The 27,982-nt window shown below is 47.5% G+C and overlaps 1 protein-coding gene across 3 annotated transcripts; it reads left to right on the top strand.

Annotated features, from left to right (window-relative positions):
* LOC123443882 (zinc finger CCCH domain-containing protein 8-like) lies at positions 1-26,794 on the top strand. 3 transcript variants are annotated; one of them, XM_045120424.1, is made up of 13 exons: positions 1-375; positions 1,680-1,921; positions 20,298-20,351; positions 20,429-20,527; positions 20,603-20,659; positions 20,743-20,799; positions 20,879-21,091; positions 21,469-21,506; positions 21,619-21,671; positions 25,690-25,769; positions 25,843-25,896; positions 25,976-26,122; positions 26,456-26,794. In XM_045120424.1, the coding sequence occupies exons 1-13, from the start codon at positions 126-128 to the stop codon at positions 26,612-26,614; spliced, it is 1,503 nt and encodes a 500-aa protein (XP_044976359.1). In that variant the 5' UTR covers positions 1-125; the 3' UTR covers positions 26,615-26,794. The 3 variants fall into 3 exon arrangements, with proteins under 3 accessions (XP_044976359.1, XP_044976361.1, XP_044976360.1); XM_045120426.1 differs by having other exon boundaries at positions 26,034-26,122; positions 26,456-26,549; XM_045120425.1 differs by lacking the exon at positions 20,743-20,799.
* The last annotated feature ends 1,188 nt before the right edge of the window (positions 26,795-27,982 follow it).

Genomic DNA, 27,982 nt, shown 5'->3' with positions numbered 1-27,982 from the left:
GATACAAGTTCTTGTTTCGAAAAAAAAGAGAGTTTCGTTCTTTGGGTGAATTGTACCCAACAGCTTCCCACCCCACTCCACACCCCGAGCCCGTGAAACCCTAGCGCATTCGTACTCCGGCGGCGATGTCGGGCTACCCTTTTTACCCATACGGCCGCGGTGGCGCAGGCGACGATGCGGCGGCGATGTCGGGCTACCCTTTTTACCCATACGGCCGCGGCGGTGTAGGCGACGATGCGGCGGCGAGGTACTCTTCCTATGAGATCGACCTCATCGCGGCGCGCTACGCTGGCGACCCGTCGCCCTACCCCTACCCCTACCCCTCCGCCTCCGGCGAATTCGACACGCATGTCGGCGCGAGGCGCCCCGCAGATGGTGAGAGCAGCCCATTCCCTGTTCTATTAAGTGGTAGTGTTCTACTGCGTTTATTTGATAATGCTACCGAGTTTTGCCGGTTACACATGTGCGGCAGCATATTCCTTGTGAAATAAACGTCCAAGTTCTCTGGCGTGACTGAATTTTTCTACGGGTACGGGATCGAGTCAGAGAACATCGATTGGTTGTGGCATTTGGCGCGCATCAATATGCGTTGGTACTCGCATAAATTGTGTCCACGTGTTGTTAATGTTTCTATACTACACATACTAGGATCTATGAACACATCAGTGGTTTGTTGCATTATGTGAATCATGCAGCTACCTAAACCTATGCATTTTCACTTAGAACACAGTAGATAGTGGGTACGGAGAAAGTTTGTCAGCGCCATGTGCTTCTGCTTATTCCGTCATACATTTCTCGTAGCCAGTTTTTAACTGGTTCCTGAGCGTCCACACAAGTTAGATGTCAGATCAAGCCATTCTGTCAAGGAGAAGCTTCTGATAGTTATTTCTTGAGCAGTTTCTGCTCCTTTGTACACATTAATGCTGTTGGGGGCTTATCCAAGTTGGAGGGAGCTATATGGTAGGTCCTTCTGGATTACAATGGGTTTCTAGTGGTCTGAGTTTCATGTGGGTGTCAACTTTTGGCCTCCAGAACATCTCAGGTCCTTGCATAGTTTGGGCCTTTTCAGACATCTCATAATCTTGCGCGTAGAATAAGCTTAACGTAGCATTATTGAAGTTTGAAAGAGGAGAAATTAGCAGCTGTACAAGAAAAAAGAAGTTTGGTTCTTACACAATTTACAGATGAAATGAGGATGAACGAACTATATAATTCTTATGCTGGACGGTGTAACTTCTTATCACTTAAGTTAATTTCCTGTTTGTCATCATATATCGATTTTGTGCTCGAGAACTGGATGACCATACACGTTTTTTTTTTAATATTGTAGTGAGATAAAGCTTGAAACAGCTTTATCTATAAATTTACGTAAACCAAAATGCAAGCCTATTTCTTAGACTTCGAGAGGTTGCTCCATGGGAATTTTGTATATGTGCTTATGCAAGTCTACCTTTGAGGTGTCGGAGATATTTCCCATGATGTCCTGTAAATGACCTTAGAGCTTCATTCTCAACTTATATTAGTGTTTAGGTTAGGAGTGTGAAGCCGATCAATATATTAGTTTCCTTGTCGTACCATTATTTTTCATTTCAGTATATTATTATTACCACTATTTATTGCTACTATATGGTTTTCTAATACCACTAGCTTAATAAAGTTCTTTTGTATATCTACTATAGTTCTCTATCATCGACCTATTATGGGAAGCCATAGTACTATTGGGCAGAGTGATGATTTTTATTCTCCAAACACTATGGCCAAACGCCCTAGGCTTGAAAGCAGCCTTCCTATTTATCCACAACGACCTGGGGAAAAGGAATGTGCTTTCTATATGAGGACCAGAACATGTAAGTATGAAGAAACCTGCAAATTTGACCATCCACAATGGGTTCCAAAGGGTGGGATTCCAAAATGGAAAGAGGTGATTATCTTTCATTTTTTTTAGGTCTATATATTCTATGTCAATTTATAGTAAGCTATTTTAAAGAAGTACTCCCTCCATCTTGAATTACTTGTCGTAGAAACGGATAAAAATGAATGTATCTAGAACTAAAATACGTCTAGATACACCCATTCCCGTGACAAGTAATTCTTGATGGAGGGAGTATATGTTATTTCCAAAATCACAAATTGTATTGCCATTAAATATTGCTTGCAGTGAAAATAATAGATAGTGTTTATCATGGTAGTTTATGTGAGAAGTACCATTAAACCATAATTATATTGCCAAAATTTTCTAACTTTTTCTGCTGTTTGACAAACAAAGAAGTACCCCTCCGTGGGTGTCATGGCAGAAAACACATCTAGTTTCAAACATGATTAGATATTCCTTACCAGTGGTATAAGTATAGTAGCAAATTTAGTTTGAACTAGATCAATTAATTTACAAATTTCTTGATTTACTACCTGTACTGTTCATTCACACTTAACAACTGCTGCTCGGCATAGCTACAAGAGGAGACGATGTAAGCAGAACAGAGAGGGCGGCAGGGTGTGCGTGTGTGTGTGTGTGGTGGTGGTGGTGTGTGTGTGTGTGGGGGGGTTATGATGCGATAGATTGGGGTAGGCAGGGGTCGTATATCTGTTTCACATTGGAACTTTTGATGTTCCGGATAGGAACCTTTTTAGTCGTAGAGATATGACAAATTAATGAATGGTGTTTGAAGAAAAGATAAAATATCTGTTACAGTGAACTAAATGGAAATCATCCATTTTTTATAGATAATGATTATTTACTCCTGAATGGTACGCTAGAATGATCTGGTAACGGCACCTTCCATTCCAAGAGCTCATGTTGCAAGTGGGATAGGCTGCGGCTATCCCGCATCCCTCTACTTCTGCCCGCATAGTTATTATCGGTAATGCGGTTGATGATGAAGTAGTTATTCGAGTACCGTTGCCGCCGCCTGACCCGCATATCAGGGCATCTTCTATCTCTCTTGTTTACGCTGGGCCGTTCTCCTGAGAATTTCTAGCATCACATGGTACAGTTTATTAGGTAGCATCGTAATTGATGGTCCTGATACTGTGTCTGATTCAAGCCCACTGTGCCTGCCACCGTTGAAGCCGAAGGTGCTGACGACGGAGGAGTGTGAGCAGATGGCCTCGTTCTGCGCTGCTCCGAATACAGCCGATTACTTTACATTTATCATCCCCTGCTTCATCAGGCGAGCCAAGGAGAACAAATAATGGCTATCTGGTTCCACCTTCGATTACCAACAACAACAACAACAACAACAACCAAGCCTTTCAGTCCCAAACAAGTTGGGGTAGGCTAGAGTTGAAACCCATAAGATCTCGAAGCCAAGTCATGGCTCTGGAACGTGGATAGCTAACTTCCACGCACCCCTGTCCATGGCTAAGTCTTTGTCGATATTCCAAACCTCCAGGTCTCTCTTAACGGACTCCTCCCATGTCAAGTTTGGTCTACCACGACCCCTCTTAACATTCTCAGCATGCTTTATCCGTCCGCTATGCACTGGCGCTTCCGGTGGCCTCCGTTGAATATGTCCAAACCATCTGAGACGATGCTGGACTAGCTTCTCTTCAATCGGTGCTACCCCAAGTCTCTCTTGTATATCGTCATTCCGTACCCGATCCTTCCTTGTGTGGCCACATATCCATCTCAACATGCGCATCTCTGCTACACCTAACTGTTGGATATGTCGTCTCTTGGTTGGCCAACACTCCGCGCCATACAACATCGCAGGTCGGATAGCTGTCCTATAAAACCTGCCTTTTAGCTTTTGTTCCACCTTCGATTACCATTCTCTTATTTTAGTTTATGTTCCCCACCGATTTATATAGATGACGCGGGCTATGCGGGTTGACAACAAATCGCCGCTTCATCTGGCAGCGTGTTCGTAACACCCGAAAAGCATTCCAGCGCGGGGCAGCCAAGCGGGCAAGCCCGCCCCACTTGCATCCTCACCAAGAGCCAAACTTGATGAAATTAACTATGGGTGTAGCTATTAAGTTTTTTTTGGGGGGGCGATGCTCCGAGCCTTAGCTCACTTGGTTGGGGGAGTGGATATAACTGTTAGGAAGTACTAGATGAAACCCCGCACGTTGTTGCGGAATATAGGAACAAGAGAGGGGGAGAGGATTACCTCCAGACGGGACGAACCCTGGTCGCTCGCTGGTGTTCTCATGGATGTGGCGGCTCAGGAGGGGGCTGGATGGCTGGGTGCCTCCTATCTAGGTCAGTCCCTCTACATGGGCTTGGGCCCTAAGGGAGAAGAGGCTAGGCTGGGCCCATACCGGTTGAACACTCCCCCTCAAGATGGGCGGTAGATTTCTATCATTCCCATCTTGTCACATGCCAAGTTACACTCCTTTGTTCCCAGTCCCTTTGTCAAACAATCTGCAAACTGCTGCCCAGAGCTGACATGGGTAAGGCTGATGATCCCGGCATCAAGTTTCTCCTTAATGAAGAAGCGATCAATTTCCACATTCTTTGTCCTATCATGTTGAACTGGGTTAAGCGATAGCTATAGCTGATTGATTGTCACACCACACCTTCAAGGGTCCCTTCCTCAGAAGTTTCAACTCGCTCAGCAGGTACTTCACTCAGAGCATCTCACACAACCCTTGAGATAATGCTCTATACTCAGCTTCTGCTGTTGATCTAGACACAGCCGGTTGTTTCTTGCTTCTCCAACAACAACAACAACAACAACCAAGCCTTTCAGTCCCAAACAAGTTGGGGTAGGCTAGAGTTGAAACCCATAAGATCTCGAAGCCTAGTCATGGCTCTGGAACGTGGATAGCTAACTTCCACGCACCCCTGTCCATGGCTAAGTCTTTGTCGATATTCCAAACCTTCAGGTCTCTCTTAACGGACTCCTCCCATGTCAAGTTTGGTCTACCACGACCCCTCTTAACATTCTCAGCACGCTTTATCCGTCCGCTATGCACCGGCGCTTCCGGCGGCCTCCGTTGAATATGTCCAAACCATCTGAGACGATGCTGGACCAGCTTCTCTTCAATCGGTGCTACCCCAAGTCTCTCTCGTATATCGTCATTCCGTACCCGATCCTTCCTTGTGTGGCCACATATCCATCTCAACATGCGCATCTCTGCTACACCTAACTGTTGGATATGTCGTCTCTTGGTTGGCCAACACTCCGCGCCATACAACATCGCAGGTCGGATAGCTGTCCTATAAAACCTGCCTTTCCTCCCACAAACATGCAGTAGCCAAAAGTTGATCTTCTATCATCTTTACAACTGGGCCAGTCAGAGTCACTATAGCCATCCACCTCAAGATGTCCACTCTTTCCAAACCACAACCCTTTACCCGGAGTCCCCTTCAAGTATCTCAGAATTTTGTGCACAATATCAAGATGCCCACTCCTTGGTTCATGCATGTATCTGCTCACCACCCCCATAGCATACGTAATGTCAGGCCTGGTATGACACAAGTACAACAACCTCCCAACCAATTTCTGATAATCTTCCTTATTCACTAGCTCTCCTGATTGTGCTGTCACTTGATGATTTTGTTCAGTCGGAGTAGGGGCAGTGCGACATCCCATCATGCCCATGTCACTCAAGAGATCCAAGGTGCATTTTCGTTGGCACAAAGAGATTCCCTTCTCTGTCTGGGCCACTTCAATGCCAAGGAAGTATTTTAGGTTACCCAAATCCTTTACCTCAAACTCCTTGCTCAAACAGCCCTTCAATCTCTCTATTTCCTCCTTATCATCTCCAGAGATGATAATGTCATCCACATAAACAACAAGAATGGTGATCTTCTGATCAGAGTGCTTGTAGAACATCGTGTGGTCACCGTTACACTGACCATACCCCATACCACGGACAACACGTCTGAACCTATCAAACCATGCCCTTGGTGATTGCTTCAGTCCATACAAGGATTTCTTCAGCCTGCATACCTTCCCCGTAGTCTCTGAAGTACCAAAACCTGGTGGTATCTCCATGTACACTTCTTCCTGCAACTCACCATGCAAAAAGGCATTCTTGACATCTAATTGATGCAACTTTCACCCAAAGTTTGCAACACAAGAGACCAATATCCTTACTGTGCTCATCTTTGCCACGGGAGCAAATGTCTCATCATAGTCAATTCCATAAGTTTGACTATATCCTCCCGCGACCAATCTGGCCTTATACCGTTCCACCTTTCCTTCAGGATTCTGCTTCACTGTATCGATCCATTTACAACTCTCTGCTTTCTTTTTTGTCGGCAATGTGGTGAGCACCCATGTCTTGTTTTTTCTCAGTGCTTCCAACTCTTCTATCATCGCTTCACGCCACTTCGGATCTTGCTTTGCAGCCTTCTAATCCTTTGGAATTGACACAGTTTGAAGGGAGGCAACAAACGCCTTATATGAGGGTGACAAAGCCTTATAAGACACAAAATTACCAATATCAAGATCATCACGAGCATCATCCTTTGGTAGAGCCTTCCTTGCTACTTCACCCTTCAATGCCGCTTCACGTGTAGCCTTTCGCAATGCAATGGGCAGCTCCACTGTGTCAGATGAGCTTGTCTCACTGTCTTGCTGTTCCCCTGCACTCTTGCCTCACTGCCTTGCTGCTCCCCTTGCACTCTTGCCTCACTGCCTTGCTGCTCCCCTTGCACTCTTGCCTCACTGCCTTGCACGTGTGGTTGCCGTCGGGAGTACACCAGGGTGTTCGTCTGCCATCGATCCCGAACAGGAAGTCGAAGAGCACCAATCTTAAGTGTATCGACAGTTGGCCCAACATGAACATGCACACCATCATCAGTGAGAGTACTAACTGGAATTGTTCCCACTATTGGTTGAACCTGGACTTGCATATCATTATCAGTGTTATTGCCCACAGAATCACCCAGAGTATGAGACACATCCTTCTCCCCCTCTTGACCATCTTGCACATGATGTAGAGGTTGAGACACATCCTTCTCCCCCTCTTGACCATCTTGCACATGATGTAGGTGGTCAACCTCTGCAAACAGCAGACTGAGATTAGTCGGCACACCGTAGAATGGCTCATACTCCCTGAAGGTAACATCCATACTCACAAACCTGCGTTTTTCAGAGGGACACCAACATTTATACCCCTGCTGACTAGAAGAGTATCCCAGAAAGACACACTTCATTGCCCGAGGATCAAGCTTCCCAACAGATGGTCGGTGATCACGAACAAAGCAAATACTACCAAACAGCTTTGGGGAAACAATAAACTTATTATCTCCAACGAGCAACTCAGACGGAGATTTCATACCTACTATCCTGCAAGGTGTCCGGTTGATCAGGTATGTGGCTGTCATAACTGCTTCATCCCATAAGAACTTAGGCACATTCATGGTAAAACATTAACGACCGAGCAACCTCAAGAATATGACGATTCTTCCTTTCAGCCTCACCATTCCGACGTGCGGTGTCGCACATGAAGTTTGATGAAGAATCCCTTGTTCAAACACGAAAGCCCCAAAAATATTGTTCACGTACTTTGTACCATTGTCAGTCCTAAGCACCTTGACCTGCACTTGAAACTGTCTCTTTACAAGAGCATGGAAGTTTTGGAAACAGCTAAACACCTCATCCTTGTGACGCAACAAGTAAATCCAAGTCATACGAGAATAACAGTCAATAAAGGTAACAAAATACTTCTTTCCATTCATTGACACTGCTGGGCTAGTCCATACATCCGAATGAATAAGCATAAAAGGAGATATGCTCCTAAGCCCCTTACTCACATATGAGGCTCGTATGTGTTTTGCATATTCGCAAGCATCACATGTGAACTTGCCCTTGCCTATTCCACACATAACATCCGGAAATATTCTACTCATCTTATCAAAAGATACATGACCCATCCTACAGTGATGGATCATCGCCTTCTTCTCCTTGTCCTCCATGGTCGCAGCACACACCAAGTCCGGTTGCACCTCCTGGTCCATGTACCAGAGCCCCCTACGCCTGGTGCCAGTCCCAACCGTCTGTCTCGTTTGTCGATCTTGAATCACGCAACCGAACTTATCAAGAATCACACGACAGTCTATTTGATCAATGAGAGCACTGAAAGAGACCAAATTGACAGGAAAAGCTGGCACATGTAAAACCGACGAGAAAGAGATGGTTGAAGTGCATTTGATTGTGCCAACCCCTACAACAGGCTGATTTGTACCATCGGCAGTTTGTATGGTGCCCTTGTGAGTAGGATCATGCTTATGGTAAGGCTCAAACACACAGGAATTACCCGCAACATGCTTAGATGCTCCAGAGTCTAGGATCCACTCTGAAGCACTCTCATTAGGAGTAAGAGATGCATTTGTCGGATTACCTTCATCAGTGGAGGCCCAGTGAGCAAAGTCTCCATAGGCAGCCTCATCAACTCCCTCGCCCTGTGACGTCTCGGTGTCCCTTTGAACTACCATATGAGCACTCTGACCCCCGGAATTTCCTGAGTAGCCATCTCTGCCCCTAGAAAGTTGACCCCCTGAGTTCCCTGGGTATCCACCTCTGCCTCGAGCATACCTGCCTCTGCCAGTTCCTCCTTTGTTGTATCCCCTGCCTCTACCACGAGTTGGACATACACTCTTCCAATGACCTACCTCCCCATAGATATGTCATTTGCTCGGATCTCCCCACTCCATGCACTCGGTGACTGCAAATGTCGAAGCCGGCACAGCCTTCACGTTTGCATCAAAGTTGTCAGAATCGCGATTCTGAATCGGATCGAAGCTCCGTGAATTGTAGAATCTTAACTATCGGGATCGTAGAAACTTAGATTCTATGAGCAAAATCGTAGAATCGGGGGGGGGGGGGCTTGTTTGGATTGTAAGATCGTAAGATTCTAAGACTTGAGTCATGTATCTGACAACTTTGGTTTGCATGCTCAAGAGATAGCCTCACCTCTTGAGACATTGCTGCAATCGTCTCCTCAATAGTTGGCAGGAGTGGTTGGTGCAACAGGGATGCCGCCCTTTCATGAAAGCAACCTCTGAGCCCTTCCAACAATTCCAGCACACGTCTGCGTGCAATCCACTTGCGCCCTCACTCGATGCAAGCCGCATCATAGAGTTCCAAAGGATCGCCATTATCCTGCTCCGCCCACAAAGCCTGCAGCTCTGTCACATATGCCATCACTCACATGTCGTCACCTTGGCGCAACCGACTGATCTTCCCCTCAATCTGAGCGATTAGCATGAAATTACCCTTGCCTGAGTATTGGGTGGATAGGGTCTTCCATATCTCGGCGGACGTGGATAGTCCCTCCAGAGAGCGTCCAATGGAGGGCACCACTGAGTTCAACAACCAGCCAACTAGCATAGAGTTTATGACCTTCCACCTCTTTCCCTCCGTGGTATTCTTGTCTCCTGGTTCATCAATCGCACCCAATAAGTGCCCATCAAGTTCCTTCTGTTCTACAGCCAACAATGCCCTTCTGGACCAACTCAAGTAATTTGTGGCCCCCTCCAACTTCATGTCCAGGGGTGACATTTCGAGCTTCTGAGCCACTTCCTGTCGAGGAACGATGGCCCCAGAGTCGAGGATCTTAGCGAGCTTCTCGAAAGCCGCAGCAAGCGCATTTGGTTCAGCCATCTCTGATCCGGAAATCAGCAACAACAGCCCTCAGCAGCACAACCCTACAGCTGCACGGTTGGTCCCTTTACGCCCCCTGGCTAGCAGCAGCACCCAACAACTCAGCAGCTCCAACTGCAAGCAGCAACCACATCCTCTTCCTCCAGCAGCAGTTCTCTTCCTCCTCCCTCTGCAAACAACAAACAGCAGCAGTTCCAGAGGATCTTGGCCTCCAACAGCAGCCAACCCCAGCAGCAGTTCTCCAGCTCCCGGTCCCTTGCAGACACACGCACACATAGCAGCACAACAAGGAGCTGCTCTTCTCCACTACCCTTCTCCTCTTCTCCTCTGGCAGCACCACATGCCGCCACACCGAGGGGCAAGCAGCAGCCGCAGCACAACCCACTCTCGAGGAGACCAAGCCGCTCCTCAGCTTCCTCCTCCTGCCACGCAACACATCAGCTCCACCTCTCCTTCCTCTGCCACGCAGCCAATGAGCCGCTCCTCCTGCGCAGCCACGCCACGCCTCCCAGATCCACTGCCGCCTCGCCGGACGCCGCCCAAATCCGCCGCCACCTCGCCGGACGCCGCTGTCGCCTCCTCAGGCCCCGCCATCCCTGGCCTCTGATACCATGTAGGAACGGGAGAGGGGGAGAGGATTACCTCCAGGCTCCAGACGGGACGAACCCTGGTCGCTCGTTGGTGTTCTCGTGGATGTGGCGGCTCAGGAGGGGGCTGGATGGCTGGGTGCCTCCTATCTAGGTCAGTCCCTCTACATGGGCTTGGGCCCTAAGGGAGAAGAGGCTGGGCTTGGGCCCATACCGGTTCAACACGAAACTCTTTGAGGTACACACTGATAATACATAAGTTAATATAAGTTTGCTTGCATATAGTAGATATATGATCTTAAGATGAAAATTTTGTAGTGACCACTATATTTTGAATGTAATTATGAACAATAACAAAATGTGAATCATGTAATAAAGTTTCCTAGTAAATATAGTTATATTACATGAGTAAATCAATCTAAATATCTACATAGTTATTAAGACCTTAACGAAGAACACAAACTAAAAATGAATTTGTCCATTGTAGTATCTTGCTATACTTGATGGCGAGTGACGGAGATCCAATATCACAATAAGAACAAACCAAATCAAGATCATCTGCACAAATGAGTACCCAATTATTTGCCCTTTTCCTGCCAAAACAAATACATATTCCTTTTGTCTCAAAGTGTTAGGCTATAAAAAGCATGAGAACTTACACATAGATAAGCGCCAAGATCCAAGTTATACATGTAGTTATAAAACACAATCACATGCAAGCAACTAACCAATAATCATATACTACCTCCGTCACGGTTTAGAAGGCGTGTTTGGAAATTCTCTGGAACCTAGGTGGTTATTGATTGGCTGTGAGATGGGCTGAAAGATAGCATTCACACTACGCATGCATATAGAAATAGTACAACGAAGTACTACTTAGCTGCTAGGAGTAAATGCAACGCGTCGTAAACCTTGTCCGTTGTGAAAATGCACGTAAATTTAACCGTGCCTTCTAAACCGTGACAGAGGGAGTAATGTATTCTCTTGACAACTTGTAGTTAACTCGTGGATTTTTCATGGAAGCTACCAACGACAAAGAGCTCTACAAAATACAATCTTTTTTGGCTTATGAGCGAAGGTGCAAAAGTCATGGAAAAGCCCAACCAAACATCCTCAGAATTGAGCTCCCTGCAAAAATATACATGAAACAAACGGATTAATATTGGCAAATTATAGAGATATGATATAATATTGTGGAATCCATTTATTATTTACCAACAATTTGGTAGGATATATCACACTTAATCTAATTGTACATATACTTCTGAGCACCTTACCCTCTATGTGCTACAATGATAACCATACATGAGAAAAGAATGAATCACTATTATGCAAAAAGATTTGTTGCGGATCTATTTTTAGCGAGACCTAGACTGCATGACCTATCACCATGGATGATATATGGTAATTACAAATAACCAAGTATCTCATGAGACTACAAATATCACATATGAGCATTTTGTACAGTTATCTTTCAAATAGACACGTTAAATAAATACAATATCGATAGCAGACTGATAGATAATAGACAAATAGACGTCTTTTTTTTTGCGGGTGACATAGAGATTGATCGATGGACTGCTCGTGGAGGTATAGATCAACACTTGTCTGAACAAAACACGATGCATTTATCTGAATGAACCGTAGAAAAATAGAGATTTGAATCCTAATATGTGATTGATAATTGACCTTTAGATTTGACAATGTAAAAGAAAACAGCAAAATAATAATTGCTGAATTCCATTTACCTTGGTGACGGGGACATTGCCGCCAATGAGAGTTCATCTTGCACACGACAAGGAAATCCCAAGAGCTTCCGCGAGTGCTAGCAAATTTCAGTCTGATGGGGAGAACAAAATAAACATGTGTCTTACACTAAATGTTGTGGACAGAAAAATAATGAGCGCTTCCACCAATTCAATCCAAACGCCTTGAATCCAAATCTGGCACGTAAACAAATTCAATGGGTAAAAGCAAGATGCAAGAGTCCATGGATTGGGGATTAGTAAACACATCATCATGCAAGATGGTAATAAAGGAAGGTCCGAACGTGTACCTATGGAGGGGTTCAGTTTCGTCGAGCAAGCGGCCACACAACGGTGTGGTGGCGACTGCGAGGGCTTGAAATTCACCATGTCCAATACATGTAGTACCAGCAGTAGTTGCGCATCGAAGGTGATGATTTCAGATTCGCCAACGGTGCATTGTCGACAGAGAGGCCTTGAAATTCGCCCTGTCCAGTACGTGTAATTCCAGCAGGAGATACACATCGACGGCAAGGCTATTCACGTTAGTTTTTTGGGACCGGAAATTAAGGAATTTCAATAAGGACGCGCATAGCTTTGCTGTGGTGGGGATAAAGAGAATATAGAATATTAGGAGGGGAATAAAGTCGACTAGGGGCGCTGGCACCAAATACCCGAGAGGCTGAGACTACGACTGATGGGAACGGAGCTGCTCCACTTCTCAACGGGGATAGCACCTGCCGGTTCTTTTTGTTAGGAAATATGCAACTTGTATTTCCAGGAGGCCATAGGCCAGTATATATGCATAGGTGCGTAATATGCAGAAAACCCCTTATACAATAGGGTAAATACGAAAGGTTACATGGCTACATATATAGTACTCTAACACCCCCCTCAAACTCATGGTGGATGAACAACACCGAGTTTGGAGAGATAGAAGCCATGCTATGCTCTAGTCTGGGCCTTCGTCAGAAATACTGCCAACTGTAACTCGGAAGGCACATGCTGGAGAGCAATAACCTTATCCTGCACACCAGTGCGCACATAGAAAGCATCGACACCAATATGCTTGGTGAGCTCGTGCTTCACAGGATCACGCGCAATGCTAATAGCACCTGTACTATCTAGATAAGAGCAGAGTAGGTGTAGTGACAGAAACACCAAAATCTTGAAGTAACCACCATAACCAAGTCACCTCTGCCGTCAAAAGAGCCATAGCTCGCAACCCAGCCTCTGCACTCGAACGAGAAACTGCGGTCTGTTTCTTCGTCTTCCAGGCAATGAGAGAACCACCAAGAAAAATACAGTAAGCAGAAAGTGAACGGCGATCTGAAGGATCACTAGCCCACGTAGCATCCGGATAGGCCTGAAGCTGTAAAGAATTGGAGCGAGGAAAGAATAGACGGTGAGAGATCGTGCCCCGAAGATATCAGAGAACACGAAGGAGGTGACTATAGTGAACCGAGGTGGGAGCGGAGACAAATTGACTCAGAATATGAACCGTATAAGAGATATCCGGACGAGTGACAGCTAGATAGACAAGACTGCCAACAAGATGACGATAACACGTCGAATCAGGCAGGAGGTCACCATCAGTATGACGGAGGTGAACATTGAGCTCCATGGGAGTCTCAACAGTGCGCTCATCAGTAAGACACGAGCAAGAAGATCCTGGATATACTTCTCCTGGGATATAAAAAGCCATCAGAGGTAGAAGAGACTTCAATCCCAAGAAAGTAGCGAGGAGGTCCAAGATCAGACATAAGAAACTGCTCACTAAGACGGGCCTTTACAAAGGCAATATACTCGGGGTCGTCATCAGTGATGATCATGTCATCAACATAGAGAAGAAGAAGAGTCCGACCATGAGGAGAAAGGTGGACAAACAATGCCGGATCATGGGCACTTGCTGAAAAACCAGCGACAGTCACCACAGAGGCAAACCGCTCAAACTAGGCGCGCGCGCGGGGGGGGGGGGGGGGGGGCTTGCTTAAGGCCATAGAGAGAGCGACGAAGACAACATACCATGCCATCAGGAACAGAATACCCAGGTGGTGGCTGCATGTACACCTCCTCACGCAACTCACCATTAAGAAAGGCATTCTTAACATCAAGCTGAGATACAGACTAGTGGCGTGCCGAGGCCATGGCAAGAAGTGTACGAATAGTGGTCATATGGGCCACAGGAGCAAAAGTCTCGTCGTAATCACGACCATGCTCCTGCTGAAAGCCACGAGCCACAAGACGAGCTTTGTAACGCTCAAGAGAACCATCGGAGCGAGTCTTAACCTTGTAGACCCACTTACAAGTGATGGGACGGACACCGGGAGGCAGAGAAACAAGATCCCATGTATCCGTGCGTTCAAGAGCAGCAATCTTCTCTGCCATCGCAAACTGCCATTGAGGATGAACAACAGCCTCACGATAAGAAGTCGGCTTAAGAACAGCAGCACCAGCAGCAGGAAATCCAAGGCGATCAACAGGCGGACGAGGACGAGAACGCAAGTCACAGGTAGGCTGAGACGAGGAGACGACACATCCGCAGAGGCATCCACATGACGTGAACGACGAGTGAAATACTGAGGAAAAGATGGAAGAATACAAGGAGGAATCACCAAGGTAGAATTGGGGGGTGGAGACGAAAAAGTCATCGGTGATGAAGGTGCAGGATCCAGTGACATGCTAGGTGAGGAAACTGTGGGAGATGGTGGCGGCAAATCAGCAAGAGGTGGAGAAGCAGAGGTAGCAGAACGAATAGACAAAGGCTCGATGGTGGTGATAGGTGTGTCAGGAAAAGTGAGGAAAGAGATATCCTCCACTGAAAAGGTCGAGAAAGATGGGCGCGGGTAGAAGGGACGAGACTCATCAAAAGTCACAACCCGAGAAATACGCATCCGATGACCGATAGGATCCCAACAATGATAGCCCTTATGCTCATCACTATAGCCTAAGAAGACACACTCAACGGACTGAGCGCTCAGTTTGGTGCGTTTTCGAGGGGCAAGAAGAACATAGGAAACACAACCAAACAAACGAAGCATCGAATAATCGGGAGAACTATCAAAAAGACGCTCGAAAGGAACACCATCCTGTAGAGCAGTGGAAGGTTGTAGATTGATGAGATAGGTGGAGGTGGAGACGGCCTTAGCCCAAAAATGAGGCGGGAGAGAGGCAGCAATCATCAATGCACGAGCCGTCTCGATTCATGCTGGCGTCGGGATCCATCGGGGATTGCTCTCCTTAAACGAGAGCCCGAGAGCGAGCGATCCTGGCGCGAGATCCAACGGGACTCGGGCAGCGGAATCGAGCGGGACTCGGGAGCGGACGAGACTGCCTTCAGCGGGGAACAAAGCAGCCACGGGTAGAAGAGACAGCGCTGGCGGCTGTGCAGAAGATTGGATCGGGAAGATCACGAGTTGCGCGTGCGAAAAAGAACCTAGGCTCTGATACCATGTTAGGAAATATGCAACTTGTATTTCCAGGAGGCCATAGGCCAGTATATATACATGTACATGTGTGTAATATGCAGAAAACCATTTATACAATAGGGTAAATACAAAAGGTTACATGGCTACATATACAGTACTCTACACTTTTGTGGTGTAGATGGACGGATACGTATACGCTGAAGGCAGTTCAACCGGTGCGGCCGTCGGAGTCGCCGTACATGGAGGGTAGCGACACGTTCCCGGTGCGCTGTTCCTCTCGTTGGCGGATGCGGCCCTTCCCGGCATCGCACCATCAAGGCTGAAAAAGGGAAAGCTCGGTAGTTCAATCCCATGAGCGGTTGGTCTAATTGCGGTGGAACAGTCCCAACGACGTCGGAGGTACCTTGGTACAACCTCAAGTTTGTGATCTGGAACGTACGCGGCCTAAACGCGCGTGCGCGACGCTTGGCGATTCGCTCGCTCATTGCTACGGCCGACGCGTTGGTAGTATGCCTGCAGGAAACGAAGATGGAGCTTATGTGTCTCTCGATCGTCTTGGAGGCCCTGGCCCTCGACTTCGATGACTACCTGTTCCTGCCCGCGGAGGGCACGCACGAGGGCATCCTCCTAGCGTGGAAGAGCAGGGTCGTGACTTTATCCGACCCATTGTTCACCACCAATGCCCTCACCACTAGGGTCGCCACGTCCGAGGGCACTCCGTGGTGGATCTCCATAGTCTATGGCCCCCAGGATGACGACGACAAGGTCGCATTCCTCCAGGAGATCCGGGACGTGCGTCGCGACTGCACGAGCCCGTGGATGATTTGTGGTGACTTTATTCTGATCCTGCGCGACGAGGACAAAAACAATGGGAACTTAAACCGAAGGATGATGGGCCGCTTCCGGCGCTGCTTTAACGACCTCGCCCTGAGGGAGGTGTATCTCAATGGCCGCTGGTACACATGGTCTAACGCGCAATCCCCACCCACGCTGGTTCGCCTTGACCGTGTCCTCTGCTCGTCAGACTGGGAGGACGTCGTCGGCGAGTGCCACCTGCATTGGCTTCTGTGGTCTCCGACCACAACCCCCTCCTGCTGGACTGCTCTCCCACGCCCACGGCCCACCGTCGCTTCCGCTTCGAGGAGTTTTGGCTGCGCCTTGACGGATTCCAGGAGACAGTTGCGCAGGCCTGGGCGTCGGTGGATGATGCCGACCCTTTCCGCCGCCTTCTGCTACGCCTGCAGGCCACCGCCAGGAGGCTCACCAGCTGGGGTGCGAAATCTGTTGGCAGCGTCAAGCACAAGCTTGCGCTTTGCAGGGTGCTCATTCTCAGCTTTGACAAAGCCCAGGAGGATCGGACGCTGTCGCCGCATGAGGCATGGTTGCACAGGAGCCTGAAGCTCGCCTTCTTGGGCTTCGCTTCGCTGGAGCGCACCATCGCCCGACAGCGGGCGCGCATCGCCTCGTTGAAGGATGGGGACGCCAACACCACTTTCTTCCACCGGCAATGCTCTTATCGACGACAAAAAACATGATCTTCAGCCTGTTCACGGGGGACCAGATCCTCATTGAGCAGAGCGAGATGGGCGAGGCTGCATTCGTGCACTTCGACGACCTCATTGGCACGGCCCCCGACCGCGAGTGCACGCTCAACCTGGAGCACCTGATCGACCCCGCCGATGACCCCCAGGACCTCGATGCTCCTTTCACGGGGGAGGAAATCTGGGGCACGATCACGCCCATGCCGGCGTGCAAGGCGCCGGGGCTGGATGGCTTCACTGCGGAGTTTCTCCGTGCCTGCTGGGGCACCATTAAGCACGACGTCGTCGCTGTCTTCCACCAGCTGTATCAGCTAAGGGGCAGAGGATTTCACCGCCTCAACCAGGCCCTGATTTCCCTCCTTCCCAAGCGCTCGGATGCCCAGGCCATCGGCGACTACCGACCCATCAGCCTCATCCACCTAGTCGCCAAGGTGTTTGCCAGGATGCTCTCCCTGCGCTTGGCACCGAAGCTGGACAGGTTGGTCAGCAAGAACCAGAACGCCTTCATCGCCGGTCGTTCCTTCCATGACAATTTCGTTCTCGTCCGACAATCGATGCGCCTCCTGCACCAGCTGCGCGCCCCGGGTCTTGCTCAAACTCGACCCCGCGCGCGCCTTGGACACCATCTCATGGCCCTTCCTGTTCGAGGCGCTCCGTCAGTATGGCTTCGGGAGCAGATTCCTTGACTGGTTGGCCATCTTGCTGTCGTCCGCTTGCTCGTGGGTGATGATCAACGGCGAGCCGGGTCCCCCTATTTGGCACCGCCGGGGGCTGCGGCAGGGCGACCCTTTGTCGCCCCAACTGTTCGTCCTCGCCATGGACACGCTTGGACGCCTCTTTCGGCGGGCCATGTCCCTGGGCATCTTGGAGCAGCTGCACCCACGCCGCCCCATCCCGGTCATCTTGCTCTATGCGGACGACGTGGTACTGTTTTGCCACCCCTCCCCGAGCGACCTCGCCGCGATCAAGGCGATCCTGGAGCTTTTTTGGGCGAGCTACGGGCCTCCATGTCAACTACAACAAGAGCTCAGCCACCATGCTCAACTGCGCTCCGGGAGACACGACGCTGATCACGGAGCTCCTTGGGTGCAAGATCGCGGACCTGCCGCTCACGTACCTCGGGATCCCTCTCACCATTTGGCGGCCCACTAGCGCCCAGCTGCAGTCCCTGGTCGACACGGTTGGCGGCATGCTCCCCAACTGGAAGTCCAGGCACATGAACAAAGCGGGCCGCCTAGCACTTGTCAAGTCCGTGCTCTGCGCCATCCCCATCCACCAAATCCTCGTCTTCGCCCCTCCGAAGAAGACGATCAGGCTCATTGAGAAAATCAAGAGAGGATTCCTATGGGAGGGCCGCGCCGCCGCAAACGGCGGTAGCTGCCACGTCAACTGGCGTCGTATCTGCCGGGCCCTCCCCCTTGGCGGCCTCGGCGTCCAGGACATGGAGCGTGCTGGGCTCGCCCTACGGCTGCGGTGGCTCTGGTTCAGCCGCACTGACGAGGGTCGCGCTTGGCACGGCCTTGACCTCCAGTTCTCCAAGGAGGAGCACGCCCTGTTCTTCGCCTCCACCTCACTCGCCGTGGGAGACGGCAGAACGGGCAAATTTTGGGAGGACTGCTGGATAAATTTTGGGGTGATCATGCCGCTAACCTGGGACGTTCACTAGTTCCTGTACTTCCGTTATTTTTGCTCCCCGGTGAGCCTCCGAGGTACTTTCGTTATTTTTGCTCCCCGGTGAGCCTCCTCCTCGGAGGCGTGTACTGCTAAACTATCTCCCTTTTCAATGAAATGAAACGCAGAGTCTTTGCGTTTTCTCGAAAAAAGACGGGACGTAAGGACCATGGCTCCACGACTGTTGTCACGACGACGCAGGGCAACACACGGAGTGTCGGGGAAGATACAAAGATCGGCTACCAGCCGTCAGGGAGAAATTGTTGTTCTTACTTCGGGTGAAATAGTGGTCGATCGGTTTATGACTAGAAGTAGATCGGAGAGGCCGCTCGTCTTCAGGCGGTTGCGCTGGAAACAGAACGCACTAAGGTAATGACATGGCAGGATTGCTGACGTGGACAAACTGCATGGCTGAAATGCATTGCTTAGTGGGACTTTGAGGTGGACACTTCGCATGTTGAGAGAATTGGAACCACCTCAAAGTCCCACTAAGCAATGCATTTCAGCCATGCAGGGCCTTCAATAGAGATAAGTTGCTTTCCTACATGGTATTAGAGCCTAGGTTTAGGTCTCCAGATGCCGCAACTCGTCCTTACGATCCATTTTTTTTCTACCTTGCGATCGATCCGTTGGTCGATCTCGTCTTCCGTCGTCGTTTCCATCTGGCGGGCCGCCGCTGATCCTCTCTCCGACCGGCTACTGCGAACCCACCGCATCTTGCCCTGCTGTCTGCAGCGTCTGCTCGATGCTTTCCTCTGCTGCGGGCCTGCATGGCCTCTCCGCCACTGTCTAGCAGCCCATGGTGCCGCTACCCGTGCCTCAGATCGGGCCAAGCTGGGTCATCTCCACGTCCGCGCACGTGACCTAGAAGCCTGGCGCAGACGCAATCCGGCGCGCTCGCGCGTACTTTAGATCAGCCCCGCCTCCATCAATCACTGCCACCTGTGTCTGCTGCTGCTGTAGCTCGCTGGGGTGGCCTAGCTGCTTGTGGATCCCGTCCAAGGTCGCCGATGCTCCCTCCGTCCCAAATTACTTGTCGCAGAAATGGATGTATCTAGACGCATTTTTAGTTCTAGATACATCCAGTTCTATCCATTTCTGCTATAAGTAATACGGGACGGAAGGTGTATGTATTGATCGTTATAAGCAATCGTGGTCTGCTTATTCCAATCCACAGAGGCTGCATAACCGTGCTCCTTCAAGCCCTGTACAGCCCGATGTCACATCTCCTTTCTTAGGTGTTTTTAGCAAGGAGGTTAAGTTAATTTCTTAGGAGCTTCATTGTGTTTCATTGTTATTTTCTGGTAAGAAATGTACAGGAAGGTGGAAATAAGGAGACTACTTTTAGCTAGTTTGTTTTTTCATTGTGATTTTAGGAAGGTGGAAAATGGACTAGGTATTGCAAGAGCAGGGTATCGATGTACCTTAGTACCACCAGACACAAACACACACATTCCCATTTATATAAAATATAAAATAAGTAAAGATATCTTCAGCATGTTGGCCTTATCTACCTTTTGAAGAATAAACATCCACACCTAAGTCTAGGAGAAAAACATATAGGTCTGAGAAAAATAGAGGGTATGAAGTGAAACAATGCAATTTCCAGTTTTCATATGAATCACTTGCTTGAAACTGTCATACCTCTGATTTGTATTGCCTTATCAGTTTTGTTGTTTTTAAGTCTTTTGCGACCACCTGGCAATTGTACCTTGTGTCTTGCATTCCTCCAAAAGTTTCTTTCGCTTGCTTAAAGCTCATTTTACAGGGTCAAAAGGCCGAGGAATCCTATCCCGAACGACCAGGGAAACCAGATTGTCCTGTAAGCAAATCATAGCCCTCTATTCAGAATCTAGCTAGCTAACCAGCATGTTCATTGCAATATTCTTGATGGTGCAGTTTTTTGTAAAGACTGGTATGTGTAAGTTTGGGTCTGAATGCAAGTTCAACCATCCAAAGAAAAAGGATGATGGAACAGTGGCTGGCTCAGGCGATAAAGTAAGTTATTTTCATTTGCTAACCAGAGCCATCATAATCTTAAATATCAACGTGAGTTTTGTGCTTTGACTGCAGGAGTCTCTACTTTCTGGTAATTCTACCTTACCGGTGAAACCTTCTGAGCCTTGTCCGGTAAGAGGCTACACTCCTCTCTTTTGCTAACCGGAGCCATCATAATCTTAAATGTCGATGTGGGTTTTGTGCTTTGACTGCAGGTGTCTCTAATTTCTGGTAATTCTACCTTACCGGTGAAGCCTTTTAAGCCTTGTCCGGTAAGAGGCTACCCTCTCTCTCTCTCGTATATAGCAATGGTGCAAAAGAACAGTTCTGAATTGTGTTTCTTTACTTCAGCACTATGCAAAAGGCAAATGCAAATTAGGAACAAATTGTAAGTTCAGTCATGCAAAGGATATGGAGGCACCTTCAAGTGGTGAAAATGAATCTGAAAATACAGCAACTGCTGAAGCAGCAGGGCACAATGGTGCAGTGCATGATTTAGTTTCAGCAAAGAAGGTAGCAGCAGTTGCTCTTGAGCAGAACTCAAAGGGCATGCCTATACGACCGGTACGTATTTTCATCAAGTGTTAATTTTCTTGTCTAGAGTTGCAAATTTTTGTTTTATACCTAATACATGTCTTCTGTTTATAAACGATAGATATGCCTGTGACTGTAATGCAAGTTTTTTTTTAATCGTGCACAATCTGTTCTGGAGATTTCACGATACCAGTATTCAGTTAAAACTTTATGAGCGTATACTATTGCTCTCGCTACAAGTTCTGTTATGGGGTAATATTCTGGGACTTCTCAAAATACTGGCATATGTTGATGGTCTGTGCAATGTGTGTGTATATATTGAAAGACTGTATTTTTTACTATCTGGATCCAAGTGAAAGAGCATCATGATTGTCTTGTTGAATACCTTTTCTCTTCCTGTATTGCAGGGTGAAGTTGATTGCTCATTTTATATTAAGACGGGCAGGTACCATCTTCTTGAACAAAATACCTTCTATTCAGTTGACTTTATCATGTTTGTGGTTTTGTGAATGCACTTGGGGCATCCTGATCTCACATTTCCTTTTATCCATCTACAGCTGCAGGTATGGTAGAGCATGTCGGTTCAACCATCCTGAACGACATAATGAAGGTTCGTTGTTTTATGTTCAGAGGGCATGACCATCACTAGCTAGCTCATTCTGTAACTCACAATGTGTTGCCCTGGTTGAACTGAATACTTAGTTGTGCAATTGATGCTAAAGGTAAAGTTTAATCCATAATCTAGGCATCTTTAAAGGTTTAAACTCGATTGATGCAAAATTGGGATTATCAATATCTGTCCTCAAACTTAAATCTGGTTTTCGTTTTGCTGAAAGAGATGCTTCTCTTCGCAAAAATAAAAAGGCTTTGCAGGGCACTGACAGTGCTACTTCTGCCATACCTGCTTTGCAGTCATATTTTGCTCCAAAAAATGGGCTAAAAAAACGGCCATGGAAGCTTTTCATTGGTTATTCTTTTTTTTAAACTAGGCAGTAGATTTGCTATTTTCATTGAATAAGGAAGAAGGTTTAGAGTTTGTGGCCAGAAGCCGAGTTACAAAACATTACTCTCGCGGCATTAGAAAACGCAAATACTTTGCCCCAGCGTGACCCCATAGAACACATTCCTCTTTAATCTTAGCTACTATTACTCCGACCGGCACAGCAACGTTGCGGAAGACCCTTGCATTACGTTCCTTCCATATTTCCCATGAGATGAGAAGCATTAGAGAGATGAGTGATCGCCGGAACTGCGTCTTGTTGGTTGCATTAAGGCCCACCACTCGTTAAGAGACTCCATTTGACCCCAATGTAGAAGGTTCATGTCGTGCATGCCCAACCATCCCTTGATCATATCCCAAACTCTTTTTGTGTATCTGCAATGGAAGAGAAGATGCGCCCCCGTTTCTTGGACTTGCTTACAGAGGGGGCATAGATTGCAGTTAGGCCATCCTCTTCTTTGGAGTCGATCCGCCGTCCAAATCCTGTTATTGATGACAAGCCAAGCAAAAAACTTGCATTTTGGGGGGGGGGGGGGGGGGGACAGTTTCTCCAAAGAGTTTGAACAAGGTCACTATCAATCAATCCTCTGAACTGGACCTCCTAGGCAGACTTGGTGGAGTAGTGTCCATCGCTCGTTAGCTTCCAGTAGATGGTATCCACCCTGTTTGGATTAAGCTGGATGGAAGATAGCTTTTCCCAAAGAGTAGCAAACTCCGTTAGGTTGTCAACAGAGATGCCCGAGCTGATGTTGATTTGGGCGACCCAGAAGTTGTTGTGCATGGCCTTTCGGACGGAGCAATTCTTCATTTTGGACAGCAGGAAGATGTGGGGGTGATGTCTTTGGGTTGTAACCCCTCGAACCAGGCAGACTCCCGAAACAAAGCACGAAGGCCATCCCCAATTTCCACCTTTGTAGCAGCCCCGAAAATGGGACGATCGGCTTTGTCACATGGGTTCCCTAGACCCACCCAAGGTTTGATCGGGTCCATCCATTCAAACCACAACCGCCGAATACGCAATGCAGCGGCAAACTTTTTTAGATTTAGGATACCCAGGCCTCCTTGAGTTTTTGATTTGCAAACTTGCTCACAGCCTGCCCATAAATAAGCCCGCCACAGAGCATCAATCTTGTTTAGTAGCTCAGCCGGAAGATTCAAGGCTGTCATGAAGTAGATGGCGGTGGCCGTGAGAACAGACTTTACCAAAATAGCCCTCCCAGGAGAGGCCACATGTTTAGCAAAACAAGGCACAAGTTGGGCCGCGATCTTATCCTCAAGCGGTTGAAAGTGGATCCGCTTCAGCCTCTTCACCGACAGGGGGTGACCAAGGTATGTCGTTGGGAATGAAGAGCGGTTGGCCGGGAAAGGTTGAAGGATGTCCATGAGTTTGAGATTTTCACAACGGGTTGGGGCAACAAGGCTTTTGTTGCAGTTCGTGATTAACCCAGTGCACCAAAATGATTCAAAGTTTCAGCAAAAAACTTGACGTCATCCTTGTTGGGGGCCAGGAAAACAGCGGCGTCGTCTGCATAGAGGGAGGTCCTAACAGGCATTGCTTGACCACCAATAGGGTGCAGTTTTCCATGTTCCGTTGCCTCCCGAAGGATGTGGTGTAGCGGGTCGATGGCAAGCATGATTAGGAGAGGTGAAAGTGGGTCGCCCTGTCTCAGTCCTTGTCCAAGCTTTATTGGTTTACCGAGAACTCCATTGAGAAGAACATGAGAGGAAGCCAAAGATAAAAAATGTTGAAACCCAGCCTCGGAATCTAGGAGGGAAGCAGAGGTGTTGGAGCAAATCAAGCAGAAAGTCCCATCTCACGGAGTCAAAAGCTTTCTTGATGTCAAGTTTGAATGGAAGCGCCGGTGTTTTCTTGCGATGTAGCCTCCGTGCAATGTCCCGCACGTACATGAAGTTGTCATGAATGCATCTTCTCTTAATGAACGCGCTTTGGGCTTGCGAGACAAGGTCATTCATGTGGGGTTCTAGCCTGTTGGACATTAACTTGGCAATGATCTTAGTAACAGCATGAATAAGACTAATGGGGCGGAAGTCAGTTATGTCCTCAGCACCGTCCTTCTCCGGAATGAGGGCGACATTTGCAGAGTTCAACCAGTGGAAGTGAGAGGCGTGAAGATTTCGCGACGTGGTTGATGGCCGTCATGATGTCATCTTTCACAGTGTTCTAGCAAGCCTTGAAGAAAGCACCGGTAAACCCATCTGGACCTGGCGCTTTGTCGCTCGGCATATCAAACACCACCGCCTTCACTTCCTCGGAGAAGGGCTCATCAAGGTCCCGCAGGTCACAGCCGGGGGAGGGAGGATCTCCCAATTGATGTCAGTGTTGCACGGGGGGCCTTTCTTAGAAATGTTGGTGAGCGATATTTTCTTTCTGCCCGTGCTCAGTAACCCATCCATTGTTGTGCTTTAGGCGGTGGATAAAGTTCTTTCTTCTCCAATGGTTGACCCGAAGATGGAAATAGCGAGTGTTGGCATCTCCTTTCAAATTTGTGATTCTTGAATTTTGACGCTTACACGCCTTTTCCAGCACCGCCAAGCCGATGATCTTTCTCTCAAGTCTTTGCCGCAGGTCCCTCTCATACTGGGAAAGCAGCCTTTGTTCCTGGGCCAAGTCCAGATGCAAAATAACCTCCAGGGCCATGTTAGCTGAATCTTGGACTGTGCAAAAAGAGTCTTACTCCATTTGCGGAGCTTCTGGCTAGTTCTCTTTAGTTTGTGTAAGTGTGTTTGGAAGGGCTCCTCATGACCAGAGTGCTCATTCCAAGCTGCACTAACCACATTCTGAGACCCGGGCATTTTGGTCCAGTGGTTCTCAAAGCGGAAAGAATTGGGCCTCTTTGGTCCGAGTTGTTGGCTAGCAAAAGGGGACAATGGTCTGAAAGTGACGAGGAGAGGGCATGGGGAATGTGCGTCGCAAAGTCGATGTCCCAATCAGCATTATAAAAGAAGCTTTCAAGTTTGCACTGAGTTGGATTGTTTTGTTCATTGCTCCAAGTAAAACACCTGTTTTGAAGGTGGGTCTCCTTGAGCTCTCAAGCATTGAGGGTGTTTCGGAACCGGGCGAGGCGGCTACGGTCCACATTGGCATGGTTTTTGTCTCAAGCACGGTATATTTGATTGAAGTCCCCATTAACCAGCCATCTTGTACCTGAGGGAGGTTTTTGTGATGTTAGCTCAAGGAAGAAAGCATCCTTGTTGTTGCTGCGTGTGGGACCATAGACCGTAGTTAGCTTGAATGTTTTATGGTCTGAGGTATTCTTGAGGGTGACAGATGCCGAGAGGAAATAGACGCCCATTTGATCATTTGTGACCGAAACTGTGGATTCGTCCCATAGTAGCAAGATTCCTCCTTTTGTGCCGTTGGCAGGGCGTTGAGCAAAATTCTTCAGGCGCTGGCCACCTAAGTAGGCAGCGACAGCCGGTTAGTTGAACCTATTCTTCTTGCCACAAACTCTACACCTTCAACTTTCAGCTGCATTCTGGGCTACGTCTGGTTGCTCTTACAATAGACAAATCTACCAATTTTGATCACAAACATCTTAAACATGAACCTTTTTGTACTATTATTACTGTACACACATTTTTAATGTTGTTTTCCTGTGCTGTGCAGCATCTGTTGTCCCTGGCAAGATTCTAAATCCAGCTGCGAAATTCCTGCCGAGCTTTGATTTTCGCGCGGCCCATGTGCCGGTAAGGTTAAACAAAGGAGTTAGAACTGGTGCTGTGAAATACACGAACTGACACACTCTCTTGCAAAATACAGATTGAACCTGAGCCAATCACCTACCCTCAGAGGCCTGGAGAAACTGTTTGTGATGTATGTACATAACCATCTCTGCACCAATTGCTGCATCATATGCCCTACCGTTTCTCTCATTTTACTTTGGTTAATGCAGTTCTATAAGAAGACAGGATTTTGTAAATTTTCTGAAAGATGCAAGTTTCACCATCCAGTTGATCGGTCTGCACCTGGTTCCATTGCAAAGCGGGAGTCATCTCAGCAACCTGTGATGCTTACTGTTGCTGGCTTTCCAAGGAGAGAGGTAACATCCAGGAATAATCCCCACTAGCCTGTTGATGATTCAGGATTATAAATGCATTTGTGGTTCTCTGTTGCTAAAACATTTCCTTCAGAGGTCTGGTTGGTGAAGCAGCCATTGTATTGTAGTAAGCCGTTGGCAGTAATCCTTTGACCATAATGATCTCAATTGCTGAAAAACTAGCTAAATATTGCTATGAGCTTTTACGGTGAGGAATGATGAAATTTTAGTTGGGACCGTCCTTTGGTTCCTGTTTTCGCTTTAATGTTGATCCAGAGTATTATTTTTCTTTCGAAGCGGAATGTTGATGCAAACTTGCTGACATGTAATATGCAGGATGCTGAGGCCTGCGCCTATTACATGAAGACGGGCGCATGCAAGTTTGGCGTCCAGTGCAAGTTTGACCATCCGCCTCTTGGGGAGGTCATTGCCAATGTTTCGAAGCAGGGAGACGGTAAGAAGGTGGTAGGACTGAGTTATGTCCTGGAAAATTAGACCCGCTCAAGTTCCCCGTCCCCATTTCGAGTCTGTTTCTGTCATCAGAGCATCTCCAACAGAATGTGTATATTTGGATGTCTATATGTTTATATAGACAATGGTCTAAAATGATTCCTTCATACACCTCCAGTTTTGCAGCAGAACATTTATATATAGACGTCTATATTCTCTCTCCTATATTTTAATATTATTTTATAACTATCAGTTCAATTATCATTTTATAACCTCCAACGGCTCTATTCCTATTCCAGGCCTACATATAACACCCTTTCTCATCTCTCTTAAATCATTTAATCTTGTGTTTGTCTGATCTTTCAAGTCTTGTGTCCTCTCTCCTATAACACAATGAATAAATATGACTACAACTATGACTCTATGGAAGTAAAGGTGATCCCTCGTACACATGCGGAACAAGGTGATCCCTCGTACACATGCGGAACAATTGAGTACAATTGAGTACGTTTATTCAAATGAATCAACGAATGACAAACAATGCATTTCACCTTAAGTTTATTCAAATGAATCAACGAATCACAAATAATGCATTTCACTCTCTGCTTCAAGATGATCTAGTTGAGCACATCTGATAGAAGTTTGGAGATGAATAAGTATGTACGCAGTTGTAATAATGTAGTTGAATTTTATCATGTATTATTTTAGTTATGGCATAATGCAATGTTTTCAATACACTCATTCTGCTTGTTCACACGACAAACAATTAACATGATAAATAATTTACATGAGAATTAGTTCACACGACAAACCTGATGTGTTCTATCGATGAGCGGCAATCTCATTCTGCTGGTTCATGTAGTATTATTGTTGTGCCCCATTCATACCACTAGTGTTCATGGACATAATTTCTCTTCTAACTCAAATTGTTTCCGTGCCATCTCCCTCTCCTGGATTGTCATCTGTCTTTCGCTGCTCCCTCTCCTCGTTTGCCGTATGCCTCTCCTGCATTGCAATTTGCTTCTCTTGCAATTCAAATGCTCGCTCATAACGAGCATTCTTCGTGGCCTCTTTCACCTCGACCTTCTCTAGCTTTTGTGTCCACACAATTTCTAATGATAACTTGGGAGCAAGAGCATCGGAAGCAGAACCTCTAACTTTTTGTAAAAGTTCTTTATCTCGCTTATTACCTTCAGGCCTTATCTTTGTATCAAGAGCATCAGGGCAACCAAAGTCTTCATCATCGGAAGTTGTACCTGGACTTGCATCGGAAGTCTTCTTCTGTTTTTTTTGAGGCCCCTTCGAAACCACACGAGTCTCCAGCAATGCAATAATGCAAATGGCTTATTTTTTTGGATCTTTGGACTTGTATAAAACAAGTGCCTCAGCTTGCTGCACAAATAAACGGCCTAT

This window comes from Hordeum vulgare, chromosome 3H, assembly GCF_904849725.1.
Source record: "Hordeum vulgare subsp. vulgare chromosome 3H, MorexV3_pseudomolecules_assembly, whole genome shotgun sequence".
NCBI lineage: Eukaryota > Viridiplantae > Streptophyta > Magnoliopsida > Poales > Poaceae > Hordeum > Hordeum vulgare.
Note: the sequence above shows the minus strand (reverse complement) of the source record. Positions and strands in the feature narration are given on the sequence as shown.